The sequence below is a fragment of the Macaca thibetana genome, chromosome 11 (genome assembly GCF_024542745.1).
Source record: "Macaca thibetana thibetana isolate TM-01 chromosome 11, ASM2454274v1, whole genome shotgun sequence".
Taxonomy (NCBI): domain Eukaryota; kingdom Metazoa; phylum Chordata; class Mammalia; order Primates; family Cercopithecidae; genus Macaca; species Macaca thibetana.
In genome coordinates, this window is record NC_065588.1 from 50,322,966 (window position 1) to 50,343,368 (window position 20,403).

A 20,403-nucleotide genomic window follows, 5' to 3' on the forward strand; every position below is an offset into this window, starting at 1 on the left:
CTGCCCAGACCGCAGCCGCCTGCTAGTGGCCAGGCTGGCTGGTGGCGCTAACTGAGGACACCAAGAGCCAGTGGGGAGGGCCGGATGGCCCTGCTGCAGAGAATTTCAGGTGAAGGCCAGGACTCAAAGAAGATGGAGAGGCCACAGGCGTCCACCAGATAAGGTACAAATAAGCCACCTGGAGCGGGCTTGACAAGGAAGGGGTTGGGGGCCGGGGATGGGTACTGTGTGGGGAGGCATTGATGCTCTGGCCAGAATCCACAGGCTGAGAGGGTGCAGCCTGGGACAAGCATCTCAGCTGAAGCTTCCAGGTAGCCTGGACCCAGGGCTGGGCAGGGAGGCTACTCCAGACCATGGGCATTTTTGCCAGTAAATGCCTGGCTGACCTCAGTGGCCAGGGCCTTCTTTCCTTGACCCTAGCAGCAACTGACAGTTGCTAGGGGTTTTTTGATTTGTTGAAAAACTAAGCCATACCAACACTAGAGAACATTTTAAACTTCATGCCTTACTTTTAAGAGGAGGAATATTACTTTCCAGAAGTCTCTGTTGGGAAACCCCAGCGTTTCCTAGACATCAACTCTTTGATATTCTTTCTTGCCTTTCTTTTTTGTTTCAAGGAAATAGGGCCGCCAGCACCACCTTGTTGCCGCCTGGCTCACTTTTATGGTGGCCCGGGAATAAACTTTGGTGGTCAAATTCAAGTGCTCAGGCCAGCAGCTGTCTCCTCACAGGAAGCAGCCCCTACCCCCACCTCAGCCCTGGCTGTGCTGAATCTGCCTTTGGGGACTGGGCCCCACATCACCCTGGAGGGCCAGGAGGGGGAAGGAAGCAGAGCCTTGGGTGGAAGTGGAGAAAGTGGGAGCTGCGACTTGAGCCCTCATCCACACTTCTGCAAGGATAGGGGTACCTCTCGCTTCCCTCTTGCTGGTTCCTATCACTGTTTGGGGAGCGTATTGCCTTCAATAAACTTGAGTTTAATGAGGTCAGTGGGAACCCCAATAAAAGCCACAGTCCATAGTTCCCCACTATTATAATTAAAAATGCTGGCCCCAGCTCACCCTATAAAAAGGGCTAGAGGAAAAAGGAAACAACAGAGAAGCCTCACACTTCAGCAAAGCCCCAATCTAGTTATTCTTTGCTTCGGTTTAAGATCTGACCAGAACTAAAGAAGCAGCGCCCAGCATTGAGTGGGTAGGGAGGCACCTGAGACCTATCCCTGAGTATTCCAGAACCGCCCTGAGATTGGGACCCATGATGGAGGCAGACTCCACCCAGGTGTCACTCTAAATGCTGAGCAAGTTTGAGGAGGCAGGAGCACTGAGGAGGAATGGATTTTAGGGTTTACATATGGAGACAAGCTACAATTTTTTGTGTCCTCCCTATCTGGTTTGGGAGCTGCAGCACTTCATCATGTTTCATCAAGACAAATCCAATCTAATTTCTTTAAGTGGAAACTAATTTTAACTAAGGGTTATGGGTGTAAAGAGAGTTTGGGCTATTTTTTGTTTTCCCTGAGTGTGCATTGGGCTGAGCCCTTGGGGGCTTCAGTTCTTCCCCTCCTTCCCAAACAAATCGTGCCCTGGCAGCTCCTCTTTGGACCCAAGGTTGCTTTCAGCTCATGCCGGTTGCTTTTGGCCCCTTGGACCCAGTCCAGAACCTCTCAATAAAGTGATTTTCAGATGCCCAGATGTGTCCTGTGGTGCTCAAAGGGATGGAAGGCAAGGGGTTGGGGATGCAGAATCACTGAGCCTACTGCTTGGGCTACAGCTACCCAGGAGGCTGACAGACTTGGAGGAGGGCAGGGCAGGACTGAGAAATAGGAAGGAGGCACTAAGATCTGGTCACAGCCCCAGGGACAGAGGCTGGGGGCTTTGACTAGGGAGTGGCCCCTGGGTCTCCCCTGATGCTACAGCATGCACCGCTCCTTTCTGCTGTCTGGCTAGTCTCTTCTGGAGACCCATACCTGGCCCCACTCCCACCTTACAGTCCCCAAAATCATCCAAGGATAAGAACCCCAAACCTAGTCCCCCCACTATATTCTATCTGGACCCCTACACTAGGCTTCTTTTCAGTCCACTAGCTGAGGCTGAGCCACTAAGCCAAAGGGCCCTGACATAGAAGATACATGGCTCTCATTCCAATCCTTTTCTTTGGGGTTTGGGATTTGAAAATCCACAGTGGATGTAGCTTTCTTCACATTGATTGACAATAAAGGCAGGCATGAAATATTCACCCAGGGCCACTCTCTCATACTAAATATTTAACACAACATTAGAGAAGGTTTTTCCCAGACTTCGCCAGGCACCGGCTGGGCGGCTGGCGCACTGCTCACCACTCGTTTATGACTAATCTGACTCCCTAGCCAGCGGCAGCACAGCAAGCCAGACAAAGTTGGGACACTGGCTTGCAGCTGGGCTGCCTCACCTTTGGGAAACTTCAGATACTCTTCCGGGAGTCTCTCTAAGGACTCCGGAAAGGTAGTCTTGACACCCAGCTCTGGCCAGGAAAACAGTGGACTTCTTCAAACTCTTGTGAGCAGGCGGTGACTCTGCGGGTTGGAAGGGTAAGAGTCCCTGAGATTTAAGGGAAAGGATTCACTTCTCTGGGGAAATCAGGCAGTGGGGAAAGAAGTCCTCACTCCCACCCTTCTGGTGCTGATCACAGAGAGGAGGCAAGACCTCCATACGTGAGAGACCTCCTCCTTCCCCCAATCCTGGGGGAGAAAAAGAGCAGCAGCTAGAAAAAAATACAATTACCCCCTCCCAGCCACCACCCTCGCCCGTCCCACCGCCCACCCCACCCCAACCCTCTCTCTCCTCCTTTGCTCGTGCTGTGATATGGAGAGAAGGGGAGTGACGAGAGAAAAACGAATACAAATCTGCAATTGATTTTCATAATGTTTCTGCGGTGTTTGCAAACCAATCGCCTGAACGTCCCCGATCTTACCTAAGAGAGAACCCCTCCTACGTCTGCGAAGTGCTCCGAACTGATATATGACAATATCTACTTTGGATCACGTGCTCAGGGAGAGAGACTAAGACGGATAACGCGTCATCTCGCCTTCCCAAATTTTCCCCCCTCGCTAGACCGGGTCCAAAACCTCCATCCGGAGCCGGCAGGAGAGGAGAACGATGTTTAACTCGGTCAACCTGGGCAACTTCTGCTCGCCGTCGCGCAAGGAGAGGGGCGCAGATTTCGGCGAGCGAGGGAGCTGCGCCTCCAACCTCTATCTGCCCAGTTGCACTTACTACATGCCTGAGTTCTCCACGGTCTCCTCCTTCCTGCCCCAGGCCCCCTCTCGTCAGATCTCCTATCCCTACTCGGCCCAAGTGCCCCCGGTCCGGGAGGTCTCCTACGGCCTGGAGCCAACCGGCAAGTGGCACCATCGGAACAGCTACTCCTCCTGCTATGCGGCTGCCGACGAGCTTATGCACCGGGAGTGCCTGCCTCCTTCCACCGTCACCGAGATCCTCATGAAAAACGAAGGCTCCTACGGCGGCCACCACCACCCCAGCGCCCCGCACGCAGCCCCCGCCGGCTTCTACTCCTCAGTCAGCAAGAACAGCGTCCTGCCTCAAGCCTTCGACCGTTTCTTCGACAACGCCTACTGCGGTGGCGGCGACGCTCCCGCCGAGCCCCCCTGCTCCGGCAAGGGCGAGGCCAAGGGGGAGCCCGAGGCCCCCCCGGCCTCGGGACTGGGGTCCCGGGCTGAGGCGGGTACCGAGGCGGAGGCTGAGGAGGAGAACACAAATCCCAGCTCGTCCGGTTCAGCCCACTCCGCGGCCAAGGAGCCGGCCAAAGGAGCCGCCCCCAGTAGGTAGCAGCGGCCGGGGAACGGGCGGGCAGCGAGGGAGGGAGCGAGAGAGGGAGGGCGGGAGAAGGGGGGAGGCAAGGGGAGCGGGGACGGCCTCGTGTTTTGGGTCAGTCCGATTTTATGTGGAGTTTTATAAGCATTCAAAGGATTTTATTATAACCTACAAAGCCCTCTCTCCCAACGACTCGACTTTTTACGATGGAGAAGGGGTGGGGAGGGAGGGAAAAGGGCTCTTTGGAAAAGCCGGGTGAACCCCCCTCCCCCGTTATCTCCCTCGGTCTGTGAAATTTTTAAAAGCGCCACCATTGCGGGCGATATTAACTTTGATCGTGAACTTAGAAGAGCATTTAAGGAAGGATGGGGAGCCAGGCTGCCGAGGAGTGGGAAGGAGGGGAGGGGTGGAGGGGGAGAAAGGGGAGGGCGAGGGAAAGACAGGGAGAGATCCAGAGACGGGGAGAGGTGGGGGAGAGGAGCAATGGAGCAGAACCTGAGACCGGAGAGGCAAGCCAGGGCCGCTATGATCCTTTTTAAAACTAGTTTTGAAAATGTTCAAACTATGTGTTCGCGGGTCCTCCAGCAGAAACCCAAGCAACTCTGGGGTCAGCGGCGACAGGGGAATGGGGCGAGGCGGCGCAGGACTCCACTGCGCTCCAGGCGGGGGTCTGGGCGTTTCTCCTGGGTCCGCGGCCTCGGAGCTGGCCTAGAACTGCGGTGTGGAAGGCGCGGCCCCGCGGGCGTCCCGGGGCGCCAGGGCCCCGGAAGCGGCTCTCTGGTGTCCCGGTGCCTGCTGGCCGGCTTCCTCCCCGCCTCCCCACTGCTCTCGCCAGATCTCACTGCTTGGCGCCTGTTCTCAGCTTTCCCCCCAGATTTCTAGGGGGGGGGGGCTGGGCTGTCCGAACCACTGGGAGGGCGGCGCAGGAAGGGCCCGAGGGCCGAGGGGGAGCAGACAGGGGGCCCGAGGGCACGCACGTGTCCCCGGAGGGCTTTCCTTGTGTCCCAAACCCTGTCAGCCGTGGCTCTCGCCTGAGGACTGGGGACGAGATCGCGCAGTGGCCGGGGGTCGGGACCCGCTAGACCTGGCAGGGGGTCGAGGCTTGCCCGGGCGCTGCAACTGCAAGACAGCCAGCCGCCTGGCGGGAGGGCTGCCTGCGGTGGGCTAGGAGAAGGGCCGCTGAGCGCTCAGCGGGCTGGGGTCGCCAGGGTCTCACGTGTCTCTCTCCCCCCTCTCCTCGCACTTGCCCCCTCCCCTCCCTCCAGACGCCCCCCGCACCCGCAAGAAGCGCTGCCCTTATTCGAAATTCCAGATCCGGGAACTGGAGCGAGAGTTTTTCTTCAACGTATATATCAACAAAGAGAAGCGGCTGCAGCTGTCCCGGATGCTGAACCTGACGGACCGACAAGTGAAAATTTGGTTTCAGAACAGAAGGATGAAAGAAAAAAAACTGAGCAGAGACCGGCTGCAGTATTTCTCGGGAAATCCGCTGCTGTAACCTGCAGACCGGGCCCTTTTGGGGGCAGGGGGAGGGGAAATTTACTTTATTTTATTTTTATTTTTTATTTTCTAACTCGTCTTCTTTCCGCGGGTGGAAAACTGGACTGTGGCCAGGGGTGGCCCCCACCGCTGTGGCCGGCACTCCGTTCCGGAACCTCCTGGACCCTCGATCTGACTCTCGCTGTGGGACGGGGACCGGGCCTGAAAAGGGGGTGAAGGGAAGTGTCTGATGCACGGCGAGTGAACACCGTTGGCGCCGAGGCCAAGACTTTTATTTAAAAGAAAACACACCTCGGCGACAATGTCTTGCTGCTGCTCGGATTGGGTGGGGGAGGGGCGACAGTAGTGAGCGCCTGAGCCGAACAATCCACGAACTAAAAGCCTTCCCTTGCCCTAGTGAAAAGATCCGCTAAGACAGCATGTCTGCCAGCGGAAACTTCTTGGGCTCCCCCTCTACCCCGCCCCACCTAGCCCCACTACTTTAGGGGGCAGCTAAATGTGATCCTGCTTTGCTGTGAAATTTCTGTACCGTCGACCTGGTGTTAGGTGTGCAAAGTCCGTGTCCTACCTCCGTCTTCGCCAAGGCCCCGCCCGAGCCTAATTGTTCTCCCCGTGAATGTGTAGAACCTTCCTTTGAAATTTCTTAATCGGTGCATTGAGGTTTCCAAACCTTTTTCCAAGCAGTGCCCCCACTTCATGGATTTATCTATAGTCTATGCAGTCCTTACCTCTTTTTTTTTTTTTTTTTTTTTTAAAGAAAAAAGAACATTGGGGTGGTGGAGGCAGTAGGGAGATGGGATTGGGCGCCTCCCGCTTGCTGGGGCCTGGATTTTTGTAAATAAATTTCTTTCCACCTGGAGGGGAAGGGGGGAACGCCCCCAGTGAGATTCAAATCACCCATCTCTCCTCCTATGCGTGAGTGCGTGTGTACATGGGCACTCCCCACCCTGCTCCCTTCCCAGAGGGATTGCTGTGAAAATTTTTTTGGTGGCAAATAAAGATAAATTTCATTCTGTTCAATATTATGATTTTATTTGACCCTTTTATTAACCCCTCTCCTCTTAAAATCCTCCATGCTCCCATGGCGGCGGCGGAGGAGGAGGAGGCAGGAGGGCAAAGCCCAGCCGGTGAGGACAGGCAAGCAGAGGTGAGATAGGCCGGTGCTGGCCGGCCTGGAGCTGCTCTCCGCTGGCAGGGCCAAGAGTATGGCCGTAGTTTCCTCACATTCTCAAGCTGAGGACATTCCATAGCTACTCTGAAGCTCTCCTTTCTCACGTGCAGCTCGAGCTGTGTCCAAACGCCCAGCAACGGCTTTCTGTTTAAGTACACGTTTGTTGTGGAGTTAATTGTAACCATCATCGAATTTAAATTTATAGGAATTTTTTTGGCTCCACCGCCCTTCTGCCAGATGTCTCCGTCTGTCGCAGTTAAATGTGTAGTGTGAAGGGTAGAGCTTTCTCTCTCTCTCTCTCTCTCTCTCTCTCTCTCTGAGAAGTCTGTATTGGAATTTTTACACACTGTTTTTAAGGAAGGAGGGGACAGAAGGAGAAACCAGCCCCCTCCCTCTCCTCTCCACAGCTCCTGGGGGTGGGAAGGTGGGGACTGGCTGCTTTCCCTCTGGCACAAATGGCCAGGCTCTTCCAGACACAACAAGACGCCTGTACTGGGGCCACCCTGAGGTTTACACATTGGGTGTCCCACAGTAGAAAGCCCCAGAGATTTGTTTTGTAGGGGTTGGCACTGGGGATGGAGATGACCTGTGGGGACAGTCACTATACCCATCTATATTTGCTGCAGGTTTCTTCTGTATAAAGATAATCATGGCCCTTGCAGTGCTTTCAGTGAGGGCACTCCGTTGGTCTCTGTTTCAAATTCATTATTTGGGAGCAGAGGTTCGGGACCATTTAGCTCATCTTTCCCCTCTCTTTCTGTCTTTGTATAATTCAAAGAAAATGTTTTTGTCAATACAATTCTGTTGGATGAAAGGAAAAAGCATCATGACTATCAAATCTAGGGTCTGTCATTTTTGATGGTAAGAATCCCTGCAGTTTAGGTATCTAAATTTCAAATTTGTAAACGTGGGTCGGGTTGTGAGACAGGATTTGCAAACTAGGGTGTATATGCAGCCCACAATTCCCTCATGTGCCCACACACAAACGTTTTATTTAACTCGGTGTGCCTATGGGTGCACATAAGAAGGAATATTATTTGTATGCTTTTGTCTGTTGTATGGAGTAAACCTGACCACATGCACATCTAGGGCTTGTGTCTCTGTGGTGTGTAACCGCTGGCAGTGTTTGTTGAGTGTGGGCAGGAATGCAACTGAGGGGCCTCTGTACGTTTGTGTGTGTGTGTGTGTGTGACACTTCTCCAGGTATGATGTTTATCCACTAGCCACATTAGGAAATATTAGCCTGCTGGTCATGTTTCCTGTAAAATTAGGCTAGAGGAAACTCTATAAGATGAACCTATTTATAAAACAAAATATTAGCCTCCAAATGCCTGATTTTGGAGAAAAATATTTAAAACCCACAGGTACCACTTTCTCTGCAATGTGCAGCCCAGAAATGTCCTCCGCTCCAAAAGAGAGTTCTGCTGGATGAGAGGAGAAGGTCACCATGAAAGAAAAACAAAGGCTTCTGTGACCCAAGCCAGGAATCTGCCAGTCCTTGGTGACCCTCTAAAAAGGAGGAAAAAGGGGTTTTTTGGCCCCCAAACAAACCCACCTTCGGTCTCCCAAGGTGTCCAACCCCCCTTGCAGGTCAGGGGCACTCTGGGCTCAACCTCTTGGGGTAATCCTCTCCAGCCGCAGCACTGCCCAGGAACAAAAGATCCTCGTCTAGACGCTGCCATAAAGCACCCCCACCCCATGTCTCTAAACCCAGTTTCATTTCGACCTTAACGACTCAGTCTGGCCTGTATTAGAAACTGCTTCCGCCCTAAATAGTAAACAAACCTGTAGTGGAGGGTCTTGGTTCTCCCAACACACCCCAGACCCCCACCTCCTCAGCCCCTTGCCCCACATTTTTCCTCTTTTCTCCAGCCTTTCTCAGCTCCCAGCTCCCCAGCCCCTTTCCTCCCCACCGCCCCCCCCCACAGTAAATAAACCTGAGGCCGAGTTCAAAGTTTCCCGGAGCTAAGGAGGAATGCTGGTTGTAAAAATCCAAGTTTATAGCGCACGTGGGAGTTTACAAGGGTATTAAGTGGTATGGGCTGAGAGAGCACTCTGGGCCCCTCCCCCTCCAACCATGGGCTTTGGGGGTGCAGGAGGAATCAAGGGCACTCGAAATGAGAAATGGGTTTGGGAGTAGCCTTGAGTTTGGGGTTTCTTTGTCACTTAGACTCTTAGGTGGCTGAGGTTTGGCGATGCAAGGGTCCCTTGTAAGAAGACTCAAAACCCCTGCCAAGCACCTCTGAGAGAAAGCCCCCTGCCTCTAGGTGTCCCAGATGGAAAGACTGGGGAGCTCTGTTTTGGGGGAGCAAAAGGTGTCTGAAAGGTGAACAAAGTTGGGGATATCTAGAGCCAGTTCTCAACCAGAATAGGAGAAGCTATCTTGGGCTAATTTCTCCAGTGGGCTGAGAGCAGAGAGGGCTCTTCTCTTAAGGGCAAAGAAGAACTTTGAACTTCAAGGGAGTCAAGGGCACCACCCCTTCGCTTTCCCCGCCTCTCTCAGGAATCCGTAGGGCAATTGTTTCTGGGCCAGTATTTCCTGAAGGGGGGAGCCACTGGGGTTTCTGGTGCCCCAGGGTTGGATAATGCTGTTTGCTAACCCCTCCCTACTCGGAGCCCGCCAGAACCAGTGCACGCGACTGCACTCTTTATTATTCATATAAACCTTTGGAAAAGGCAACGCCCGGGAAGTTTTTATAACTTTGTTTGGCATAAAAATTTTACAAGATTCCCCATCCCTTAAAAAAAAAAAAAAAAAAAAAAAAGTAAGTTTTCGTCTTGCCATAGGATGAAATCACAGGTCTTTGAGAAGCAGAGGTGAGAGGGGCTCTGTGGGGTGGCAGTTCAGGGAAGGGAGTGTATGGAGCTGCCTTTTTCTAAGGCAAAAAGGCTTGAAGGTCTGAGTCAGTCCTTCCTGAGGCCCATCTTGGACTCAGCTTTGGAGCATCTTTGGACAGAGTCCTGTCCACTCTGCTCTTGCACACTTACAAACTCTAAAAGTTTGGACAATATCAGCATGACAAGACCTTCCCCCATCACACCCTCTTGTTCTCCTGTAGGCACTACTCTCTCTCTACACACACACACACATACACACACACAGACACACACCTCTCTGCACAGCCCCCCTCCAATCCACTGCACAAAGCAAAGACCCATAACCTTGACTCAGACTGCTGGTTTGGGAGGGTCTCTGCACACACAGCCCTGCATTCTGGCCTGCCGCCTGTGAAGTCAACAATGGGTTTGAAGAAAGAATCCAAAACACCAAGAAACTCCTGCCCAGAGGTTGCAGTGGTTGCAGGACCAGAGGAGACAGAGGGCCAGCAGGGCTGCAGTCCAGGAGCAGAGAACAAAGGCGGCCATGTGGGAGATGGCCTTGCCCATGGATGACCCCTGGACCTTCCCCTCATCCTGGGACTGACAGAATCCCATTTGCTCATTTCCCCTAACTCCAGCCTTGGGAGCCCCAACTGGGCTCAACTTTGGGCCATTTTAATGTTTCAGCTCCGGAGGTCAGGACAAAGATGGGACAACTTCTCCAAAGGCAGGCCTGGTAGACAAGCCTCCTTTGGGGTGATGGAAGTGAAAATACATGACCTCTGAATCCTGGCACTTGAAGAAGCCATCAGCATTAGTGTGGATGTGCCCCAGAATCCGATTTTTCCTCCCTCTAATGGCGACTGCTGAGGCCTGGCTGCTGGCGGCTGGCAGCCCTACACTTCGCCTTGTGAGGAGAAGCTGAGCTAAGGCCGTGGGCGGGAGAAGGTCAACTCCAAGCCTTAGCAGCTGGGCTAGGGAGGTATGCGACTGAGCCTGGTGCTGTCCCCCTCACTAAGCCCAGCACACCAGAGAAAAATAAGAAAGGCTAGGAAAGAAAGTCAGGGGGAAGGAAATAATTGGAGAGAGAAAAGAGCAAAGAATGAATTGTATAATAAAGAAAGAAGGAAATGAGGAAATGGGAGAAATAAGGAAGACAATTAAGAAAGAGAAAGGATTGGAAAAAGAAGAAAAGAATATATTACAGGCAGAAAGGAGGAAAAAGGAAACCAGAAAGAAGCAAATAAAGAGAAAAGCGAAGGATGAAACAAGAAGGAAAGAAAGAAGAGAAGAAAAGAAAAAAAAGAAAAATAGAAAAGAAAGGAAAGGAAGGCAAACAGAGATCTTTGAAAAGGAATTTAACCGGTAAGAAAGGATCGGTGTTTTTCTCCGGAGCAAGCCAGCCTAACCACAGCCCCGACTCTAGCTGGAAACCTGACTTACTGGGGGCAACTTAGAAGCAAACCACTAAAGTGGGGAGCAGGGCCTGCCTAAGACATCCTCCCACCCGTCTCCTCCCCACAAAGCTTCTCTCCGAGGTGTCTTCGGTCTGGTTTCAATTCAGGGGACAAAATTAAATAACTGGCCAGCTTCGGCAGGGCCAGGAAGCAGTTAGACTGGTACGGGTTATCAAAATTCGGGATTCGGAGATCTCAGACAGCACTTTGGGTAAAAGTGAATATTTGTGGCTGTGTACACATATTTCAGTGGAAGTTAGACACGTGTATAGATGCTGGACTCCATAGCATCTGTGTGCAAGTGTGTACAATGTCAAGATGTGACAGATTCTGCTGGCCGAGCTATCCCGAGGGCTGTGAGGTCTAGAGTAGACCAGAGGCCCCGCTAAGCGTCCTCAGCCTCCTACCTTCCTCTAGTACCTGTTTGAAAATCTTTTTCTTTTCTGGGTCTCTGGGCATTCCGAATTTTGCCTGAAATTTCCCTGCTTCCAATTCAGCTGGGGCAGAGCCTGGTGTTAGTGAAGAAGAAAAGCAAATCTTTTCTTTAAGTTTTGGGAAGAGAAGGATTTATCTCGGCCTCCAAAGCAAGAGGAAAAAACCTGCAATCTCTGGTGTGATTCTGTTTTCTCTTTGCTTAGAAAGATTTCAATACACATATTTTATTTTTATTTTATTATTTAACCCAAAAGGGAAAGACATTCTTCCTTTTTCACTTCATCTTCAGAATTTCCCAGTTGACTTTCTTAACCTCTTGGGGAAACTCCGATAATTTTTGCTGGAGAAACCAGGGTGCTTCTGGGGTGTGTTGAGGGCTACAGCCAGGAAAGCAACCAAGGTTCCTTTTTTGTTCATTGAGCATATTTTCCTTCTTCTGCTTTCACGTGGGGACCCCTAGCGCCCCAGCCCTTGGGCTGCCCTGTGGAACCCGCTGGATCCTCCCAGAGTATTCACAGAGCTCCTGAACCCTCCTCCTCTGCACTGCTCACAGCCCCACAGGCAGAAGGAGGCCCAGCCCCGTCCTTGCTGCCTTTCCAGGATCTGGGTACCCGGGAAGGGAGAAAGGGGTCAGGGCACTGGCCCTGGGTGGGATTTCTCAGGTCGTATGCACAGCCTGGCCCCACTGTGGGCTGCAGCCCCTGGATTTTCATGTTCCCAAGTTGAGGTAAGAAGGGGGAGCCCCAGACTTAGGCATAGGCATAGGTCTCTCGGCACCCTCGGAAAGTTGGGGAAATTGATTAAAAAGAGTCCATATGTGGATGATTCTAGCAACACAGGCCTTCCCTGGATCTTAATCCAGTTGCCAAGGGCACAGGCTGAAGGGTCTTGGTCCTGTGGGGCAGGGCGGTAGGTGCCTGGCAGTGGCGGCAGGCGGGGTGGCTGTGGCGGCCCGCATGCCTTTGAACGCCAGGCCTGGACAATAGGACGGAAACAGCCTTTGCTCGTGGCCTCAGGAAAGATCGAGCCCAAGGGGGCAGGGCTGGGACCCAGGCCCCCACAAATGCTCCCTTCGCCAGTCTCAAACACTCACTTTTTCCTTCCTTTTACCTCCACTGAAGCAGAATTCCAAAGTCTGTGAAAACCCAACAAGTTATTCAGGTCTGCGCCGTCCGAGCGGGCTCAGTTTAACAGCTCCGGGTTTTCGTTTATCTTGCGTAATTAGAGGCAAACATTTGTCCCACCGGGGGTCCCACTTAGGCTGATGAATTTGATTTCTTTTTTCATTAATGGGCCGTGTTTATCATACTTCTAATTATTTCAACTTTAAACACTATTCGTTCTTGTGAGGAGGCGGGAGTCGAGGCGGGAGGCTCCTCCCCGGAGTATTATTTTCATTAATGACGGCGAGCGACTCTGTCCTCTCCCTTGGCTAAGGTGAGAGGTGGGCTTGGAAAGAGGTTGGGTGGTGGGGCCCCTGAAGCCGATGACTCTGCTCCCTGTCTGCTGGTTCCCCAGGCTAGGCCTTGCGGCTTGTCTGAAGTTTATCTCCTTCACCCTTTGCTGCCGACTGCTTCACCCCCTCCCAAGCTGTGCTCAAACCCTTTGCGGTTCTTCCCTGGAAAACTTTCTCTGATCCCAGCCTGGCCTGGCCTGGGCAGATGCTCGGGCAGCGCTGTCCTGGCCCCCAGCTACTAACACCTAGAGGAAAAAACAGAAAAGGCTGAGGTGGCCAAGGGGCACTTGGCCGTGGGGAAAAGGACGCACCAGACTCCAAAATGGGGGGTAAGGGTAGGGAACTGGAACACTAAATTCCTGGGAAAAGCACACCAGGCAGGAAAATAAAGGAGAGGTGAAAGAGGGGGGAGGGAACCCCCAAAGCCATATAATTCTCAATTGCTTTGGTATTTAATTTCATCGTCCCATAAATGAGGAAATATCAGTTCCCATACTAAATTTTTATCCCTGACTGATAAATATGACGGGAAATTTTCGTTGGGTCCTCGTAAAAGGGAACGGTTTCGATCAAACTGGTGGGGAAAGACTAATGCAGATAATACAAACAGAGTGGCCATAAAGTCTCACCCGTTTCCCGCGGGATGGGCGGTGGGACAAATGGCTCCCTGGATTGACTGCTGCCCGGACTGTCCCAAGTCTGGGGCCTAAACAGCCTAACCTTGCCCTGGATAACCCCCATGCTGAGGCCACGGTGACCCTGCAAATGAAAACACAAAACCATTTCAAATCTCCCCTGGCCGGTCATGCAAGCAAATCATACACTACATTTTTCCTTCCAGTTTTCCGGAGGTTCAGGAACCCCTGCGTCTTCTCTCTCCACCCCTGGATGGGGAAATTCGGAGGATTTCTTTCTGTGGTCTTCTAGCCGCAGCGGGCTTGGGCCTCCCTAGAAGCGGTCTAGCCTCCTCACTCCTCCACGCCAGGGCGCTGGACTCCAGTCCTTTCCCCGCCAACCTCCAGCCCTTCGGAAAGTCTGAACCCCAGGCTCTGTCCAGGGAAAAATGTGGGGCGACCGGAAAGACAAGTTGTTCTCCAGATTCCGTTTCCTGAGGAAGGGGTGGAGAGTTTAGTTCGCTTTGGAAGAAGGCGATGGAAAAACGGAAATAACTATTTGAAAAATACGGTTCCCCTTATTTCTTCCTTTTATTTAAAAAGAACCACAAAAATAGACTGGTCTGTCTTCTTTCAAACATGCTCCCAGCCCATGCGCTCTGTAAAGGACGCCTCTCTGGGTCGGGTTTTGTTGTGTCTTGTGTGCTGGTTCCCGTGTCATACGTGACTTCTCCAAACTGACCGAGGCTCCGCAGGTTCCCTCTTTCTTTCCCGGAATATTCCCTGTTTTAGTGGGGGCAAGGTCAAGCGGAAAGCGAGGGCCGCCAGGGCCTGAAGTAAAGTAGCAGAACCGGCTCCAAGGCCAAAGCCTTGTGGGCCCCTGAGATGGTGACCCAGGAGCCGCCCACCCTGCCAGGCCCAGGCCGCAGCTCTCGGGTCGGGGATCGGGTGCCTCTGGTCTCTGGCTTCCTCTTTCTCCTACGCCGCGTCCATTCGGAACCTCCTTTTCCGAGCAGCCATGAAGTGACCATGACCCCCTCCCTGGCCCACCCTAGAGGCTGGAGATTCCCCGTCAACCCCCACAGGGAACTTGCAACTCCACCAACCTCCAGCGCCGCGTCCCCCAAGCTTCCAGCCCCGAGGGCCAAGTCCGGAGAAAAGAGGAGGCAGGAGAGCAGAAACTTTAGTCCTGTTTGGGATTCCTTAACTTTTTTTCCCCTTTCTCTGCTCATCAGATCCCCCCACTCCCCCACAAAAAAAACCTCACCCCACTCCCATCCCCAAGGGAAGAAGCGGGAGCCGGGGCCGGGGAGGTGAAAAGGGGAGATGAAGAGTGGGGAGAAGTACCTGATTCGTGTCTCGACCTTTTAATTTGAATTTGACTGTTTTGAGCCCCGGGTAGCCTCGCTCTCTCCCTCTCTCCCGCATTTTCCCCCTCTCCGCCCCCTTCTCCCCAGGAGTTACAGGCTGGTTACTGGATAAACAAACCCCACTCTTTCCAGGACCCTCACCCCCATCCCCCTCCACCCCCCTACCGCCCCTGCAGCCCGGGGGGCGCTTCCTTTGTTCGCCGGGAAGGGCTCCGGTGCCCCTACCCCGAGGCAGCTGCTAGGTGGCGCTGTTACTCCACTCTGCGCGCTCCGCCTGCCGACAACTTGACCCCGCTGACGTCACGGCCGTCTGAATCATCAAGGCCATTTTCAAATCCCATTGGTCTAGCCGTCACATGGTGAGAACCGAATGCGCGGATAATTATGGAGCTGATATTTCCCCCCCTCCCCTTCTTTTTCCTCCCTCCCCTCCAACCGCGCCCCCCCTCCCGGATGGGGGAAAAAAAAGATGTCAGCTCCTCCGCTGTAGTATTGCTCCTTAAAAACCCCTCTCTCTGAAAATGACATGCCCTCGCAATGTAACTCCGAACTCGTACGCGGAGCCCTTGGCTGCGCCCGGCGGAGGAGAGCGCTATAGCCGGAGCGCAGGCATGTATATGCAGTCTGGGAGTGACTTCAACTGCGGGGTGATGAGGGGCTGCGGGCTCGCGCCCTCGCTCTCCAAGAGGGACGAGGGCGGCAGTCCCAGCCTCACCCTCAACACCTATCCGTCCTACCTCTCGCAGCTGGACTCCTGGGGCGACCCCAAAGCCGCCTATCGCCTGGAACAACCTGTTGGCAGGCCGCTGTCCTCCTGCTCCTACCCACCTAGTGTCAAGGAGGAGAATGTCTGCTGCATGTACAGCGCAGAGAAGCGGGCGAAAAGTGGCCCCGAGGCAGCTCTCTACTCCCACCCCCTGCCGGAGTCCTGCCTTGGGGAGCACGAAGTACCCGTGCCCAGCTACTACCGCGCCAGCCCGAGCTACTCCGCGCTGGACAAGACGCCCCACTGTTCCGGGGCCAACGACTTCGAAGCCCCTTTCGAGCAGCGGGCCAGTCTCAACCCGCGCGCCGAACATCTGGAATCGCCTCAGCTGGGCGGCAAAGTGAGTTTCCCTGAGACCCCCAAGTCCGACAACCAGACCCCTAGCCCCAGTGAGATCAAGACGGAGCAGAGCCTGGCGGGCCCTAAAGGCAGCCCCTCGGAAAGCGAAAAGGAAAGGGCTAAAACTGCCGACTGCAGCCCAGACACCTCGGATAACGAAGCGAAAGGTAAGGCCGCCTGGGCCGCGGGCGCTACTGGGACGTTCCGGCACTTGGTCTTCGCGGCCGGGGGAGGCGGGCAGGGGAGAGGGTTGGGCCCAGGAGGCCCCAGACCATTTCGGGAATGCGACCCTGGCTTGCGGCTAGTGTCTGCTGAGCTCCAGGCTGATGGCGCGTCACTTAGCTGGGGAAGGTAAGCGGCGACGTGGAGGTGTCTGCCCGGCCCCGGCCGTGGGTGCTAAGGCGGGGGCGGTGCGCACCGCGGGCAGCCTGCAGGCGCAGTGTGCTGCCCCGGACGGGTGGCTGCTCCCAGGCGCGTGCTGGCTGTGGTATGCTTTCTCAATGCTGGTGTCCTGGGGAGCTGATGTCCCCCAGCTCAGGTCAGGGGCTTGCAAAAAGCCTAAAATGGCGATCTTGGGCCAGGGACTAGGGAAGCTGGGGAGATGGGGGGGTTCTCTTTACTGCGTTTTCCCAGTTGAAAATTGTTTCCTGCGAAACGCGATTTGTTGTTTGTGGGTCTGATCTGTGCGTGCGGTTTGGGCTCCTGCGGCTTTTGGCTCGGCCGGGGGTCTTGGGCAGCGAGGCTGGGGCCGGAAGAGGTGGAGGTGAAGGGCTGCCGGCCACGGCCCTCCCTCCTCCAGATGCCTGGCTTGGATGGCGTTGGAACAGGGCATTTGGAATGTTGTAAGTTTTCTGTTTCCTCTTTTAATTTTTTCTTTTCCATTTTTTCTAGTTAAATTATCTTTTTTCATTGGTTTCCAAAAGCAGCTTACAAATGAGTGGTTGGGAAATTTCTGTGTGCGTGGCAAGAGGTTTTCTCCTGAAAGGGAATGTGGCTTTGGTTGGATTTCACTGTAATTTGGGTTAAGAGAAAGCCCAGCCAGAGTTCAAGCTCAGAGTTCAAGATTCATTTCTGCTGTAGGAGCTGGAGGCCTTGAGGATCTTTCTCTGATACTTGGGGAAAGAATGTGGAGGAAACGGGAGCAGGGGAGGGAAGCTGAGGGGAACGACTTTTCCTGAAAAGTTGTAGCAAAGAGCCTCAGAAAAAGGCCCAACCAACGGGGAAGAATAAACCTGCTCCCCACAACACCGGCTAATGGTGACAGAATATAAGGGGCTCATTGGGTATAGAGGCAGATGAAATATTGAGAGTGGAGCAGGCTAGGGGCGGCCTGGATCTCCTGGTGCTTTGTATATGGACGCGACGCACACGCATGCCTACGGGCGACCTGTGCCACACTCACACACATCCGTATTGCATGCTTCTTGCACACTCACACACGCCACTCACACATGCACGGGCACTCTTTTGGCGGGCAAGGGCAGAGCCTCATCCTCTTGGGTCTGCAAAGGTGGCCTTGGCAAATCATCCCCATAGAGACACTGACTGGAAGATGAGCACTGGTGTGTTCATGAGGGGGAGAGTGAGGCGCCTACAGCCTGGAAGCCTTTACTGTGGCACGTGTGCAGTGTGAAGGTTTAATCTTATACCCTCTCTACTGACCCTGAGCTTGGTTAGGGAGAGATTTGAGGCAGGAAAAGCTGCATTCTAGCCCCACCAAAAGCAAAGTCAAGGTTAACAAGTTCACCTCTTAACTCGACCTGCACCCATTCCCATAGGCTCTCTTTTTTCTCTAGCTGTCCCCACAGCAACCTAATCCCTCCCACCCCAAGGAATCCCTCTTACCCTGTACCCTGTCTGTGTCCTTCTTTCCCCTCCTCCTATTTTGATGTCTCCACCAGTCCAGAGGCAAGAGAGCTTTTGGCTAAACTTCCCCATTTATAATTTATCTTGTCCCCCTGCCCCACCAAACCTAACAACCTCAGTAAGAAAATAAACAGGACATGGTTACATGTGGAGAGCCTGTAAACAATCTGGCAAGAGGCTGCAGGTGCAGAGACAGGAGAGAAAATTCGAAACATTCAGATATTTTAGACTGCAGCCTCAAGTTTGCCTTTTTTGTGTGTTTTCTGGTTCCTCTTAGGCCCCCGCCCCACCCCACCCCCATCAAGATAAGATCCAGGAATCTGGCAGTCTGATTTGGAATAGGGAGGAGAGAAAGCTCAGAGCCATCAGCAGAGTCCTTTGCTGGGTGTCCTCTCAGGTCTTTGGACTCTGTGTTTTGCCCTTAAAAAGATGGCCAGGTTCCCTTCTGCTGCTTGAGAAGCAGGGCTGGTCCATTTCCGCAAAAATGTGTGTCAGGGAGAGAGGCTGTCAATAAGATCATGGGAAATGCACAGTATTCTATAGTATCTCCTTACATAAATAGACACATGTACATATCTGTGTGTGTGTACTTACATGTATAGGTGTGTGTATCTCTACAGGTATACATGTGTACTTGCAGGCATATACATCTACATATGCACAGACTGGGCAGGGGGTTTCTAGGAGGCTGCATTTCCTCAGGATATGTCTCTCCCTTGAGCTTAGGTCCTTTGACCAGGAAAGTTGTTTGAGGACCCTTTAGGATACCCCAGCTCTGTTGTCCCTGACCTCTGCTGCTCTCACAAGCTCCCCTGCCTCAGCTACACATACCTGGGGGAAATGATTAAGAGAGGAAGAGATGGCAATGGGAGACCTAAGGGAGCAGAGTCACTTTGTGGCAGCTCAGGTTGGGGTAAGAGCTGGGAGTCCAGTGCAGGGACCACTGCAATGGCCTCTGGCCACAGATCCTAGAACAAAGTCCCTCCACCAAGTTGAAACAGGTCAAAGCTCTCTGGGAATTTCTCTGGGCTGTGGGTGGACTCTGCTCTGGTCTGGGGCCTGGAAAATGCTTTTCCTTCTGGTTGGATTTTTCCAGAGCTGGAATGGAACAGAGAGAAGGGGGGACCTGGCAAGATGTAGGGAATCTGCCAGGGTCAGCCAGCTGGGGGAAAGCGAGGGTACTCAGGATCTTTTAGATTAAGGTGGACTTGGGTAATTTAAATTTAATAAACGCTTGGAGGCAAGAACTTCCTCCCTTTATCTCCCTAAGTCTAAGCCCCAAAGAAATTGTAAGAACCCTGAACCTAAGAGGAGCCCACCGGCCAGGCCCCTAGGGCAAGAGCAGCTCCCCTATGCTCCCTCAGCCACCCCACAGCAGGCTGGCAAAGGCTGCAGCGCTGAGAGGGTTTTCGACTTCGAGGGATACTTATGCAAATAATGTTATTTTTAACAGAGGAGATAAAGGCAGAAAACACCACAGGAAATTGGCTGACAGCAAAGAGCGGAAGGAAGAAGAGGTGCCCCTATACTAAACACCAGACGCTGGAATTGGAGAAAGAATTTCTGTTCAATATGTATTTGACGCGAGAGCGCCGCCTGGAGATTAGCAAGACCATTAACCTTACAGACAGACAAGTCAAAATCTGGTTTCAAAATCGCAGAATGAAACTCAAGAAAATGAACCGAGAGAATCGGATCCGGGAACTGACCTCCAATTTTAATTTCACCTGAGCGCGAGGCCTCTCCTCCTCCCTTCCCCCGCCTTCCTTTCCCCGCCCCTCCTCCCTTTGTGCCTGGTGATATATTTTTTTTCCCTCCCTGAGTATAAATGCAACGCGCCTGCAAAAAAGGCAAAGACCTCAGACTCTCCTTCCAAGAGACCTATGGTTCGTGCTGCGAAGATGCTTCCACTTAAAGCATGAGAAATGGGGTGCTGGGGTGTGGGGTGTGGTGTGTGCCCTCATAGATGGGGGTGGGAGTGTGGCTGGTGTGTGTGTCAAACCCTCACTCACCCACGCACTCACACATAGCATTCTGTTCTCCATGCAAAGTTAAGATCGAATCCACCCGCTTGTAGGGGAAAAAGAGGAAAAAATTAACCAGAGAGGGTCTGTAATCTCACAGAGCACAGGCAGAATCGTTCCTTCCTTGCTGCATTTCCTCCTTAGACTAATAGATGTTTTGGAAAGTTCGGCTAGTGTTCATGTGTTTGTTGTAGCACCCAGAGCCTCCACCAAACCCTCTCCGTGTCTTTACCTTCCAGTCGCTCTAAGAATCTGCTTGAAGTCTCGTATTTGTACTGCTTTCTGCTTTTCTCTCACCCCTCCCAGCACCCCCACATCCCCCATCTATTAACATCTCAGAAATTTCATCCAGAGGAACAAAAAAATTAAAAATAGAACATAGCAAAGCAAAAACAGAATGCCCCCCCCCCAATATTGCCCTGTTCCTGTCTGGGAGTTGTGTTATTTAAAGATGTTCTGTATGTTGTATCTTTTGCATGTAGCTTCCTTAATGGAGAAAAAAATCCTAATAAATTTCCAGAATCATAATCCTCAAACGGATGGTTTTTTGGTTTTAGTGATTTTTAGCGACACCCCCTCCCCCGAAGAGGCTGAGTGTGTGGATGTGTGTGTTTTGTGTTTGACTCATCTCCTAGAGCCTTTCTAGAACGTCTCTTGGCGGGTTTAATGTAAGTGAGAGACCATAACGTTGATTTAAATATTATCCAGGTGACCACAATAAGTCAAGGTCATAAAACAGTAATGTCAGGACGGTCTTGGTGCGCGCGAGAGGTGGATTT

General features: G+C 52.8%; 5 protein-coding genes across 13 annotated transcripts in view; 3 read left to right on the forward strand and 2 right to left on the reverse strand.

Moving 5' to 3' along the window:
- The window catches only part of ATP5MC2 (ATP synthase membrane subunit c locus 2), a 497,231-nt gene that overhangs the window by 317,009 nt on the left and 159,819 nt on the right, over nt 1-20,403 (reverse strand). The window contains exon 1 of one of the 9 annotated variants that reach the window (XM_050749052.1): nt 5,033-5,036. The exons of the other annotated variants lie outside the window; for them this stretch is intronic. The gene's annotated coding sequence lies outside the window, so the exon portion shown is untranslated. Of the gene's footprint in view, nt 1-5,032; nt 5,037-20,403 lie in introns of those variants that run through there. 9 annotated transcript variants of the gene reach the window in all.
- The window catches only part of CALCOCO1 (calcium binding and coiled-coil domain 1), a 394,782-nt gene that overhangs the window by 269,459 nt on the left and 104,920 nt on the right, over nt 1-20,403 (reverse strand). The window lies entirely within an intron of this gene.
- The window catches only part of HNRNPA1 (heterogeneous nuclear ribonucleoprotein A1), a 414,942-nt gene that overhangs the window by 91,924 nt on the left and 302,615 nt on the right, over nt 1-20,403 (forward strand). The gene's annotated exons all lie outside the window — the stretch shown is intronic.
- HOXC11 (homeobox C11) lies at nt 2,994-6,326 on the forward strand. Its single transcript, XM_050748970.1, has 2 exons — nt 2,994-3,813; nt 5,072-6,326. Exons 1-2 carry the CDS (start codon nt 3,132-3,134, stop codon nt 5,302-5,304), a joined length of 915 nt encoding a protein of 304 aa, XP_050604927.1. The 5' UTR covers nt 2,994-3,131; the 3' UTR covers nt 5,305-6,326.
- Nucleotides 15,001-20,160, forward strand: HOXC10 (homeobox C10). The gene is made up of 2 exons (XM_050748949.1): nt 15,001-15,901; nt 19,054-20,160. Exons 1-2 carry the CDS (start codon nt 15,151-15,153, stop codon nt 19,329-19,331), a joined length of 1,029 nt encoding a protein of 342 aa, XP_050604906.1. The 5' UTR covers nt 15,001-15,150; the 3' UTR covers nt 19,332-20,160.

Excerpts from the sequence above, each read along its gene's own strand:
- HOXC11 (XM_050748970.1), top strand. The coding sequence starts at position 3,132 with ATGTTTAACTCGGTCAACCTGGGCAACTTCTGCTCGCCGTCGCGCAAG. Across the intron at positions 3,814-5,071 it reads GGCCAAAGGAGCCGCCCCCA|ACGCCCCCCGCACCCGCAAG; the intron begins GTAGGTAGCAGC and ends CCCTCCCTCCAG.
- HOXC10 (XM_050748949.1), top strand. The coding sequence starts at position 15,151 with ATGACATGCCCTCGCAATGTAACTCCGAACTCGTACGCGGAGCCCTTG. Across the intron at positions 15,902-19,053 it reads CTCGGATAACGAAGCGAAAG|AGGAGATAAAGGCAGAAAAC; the intron begins GTAAGGCCGCCT and ends TATTTTTAACAG.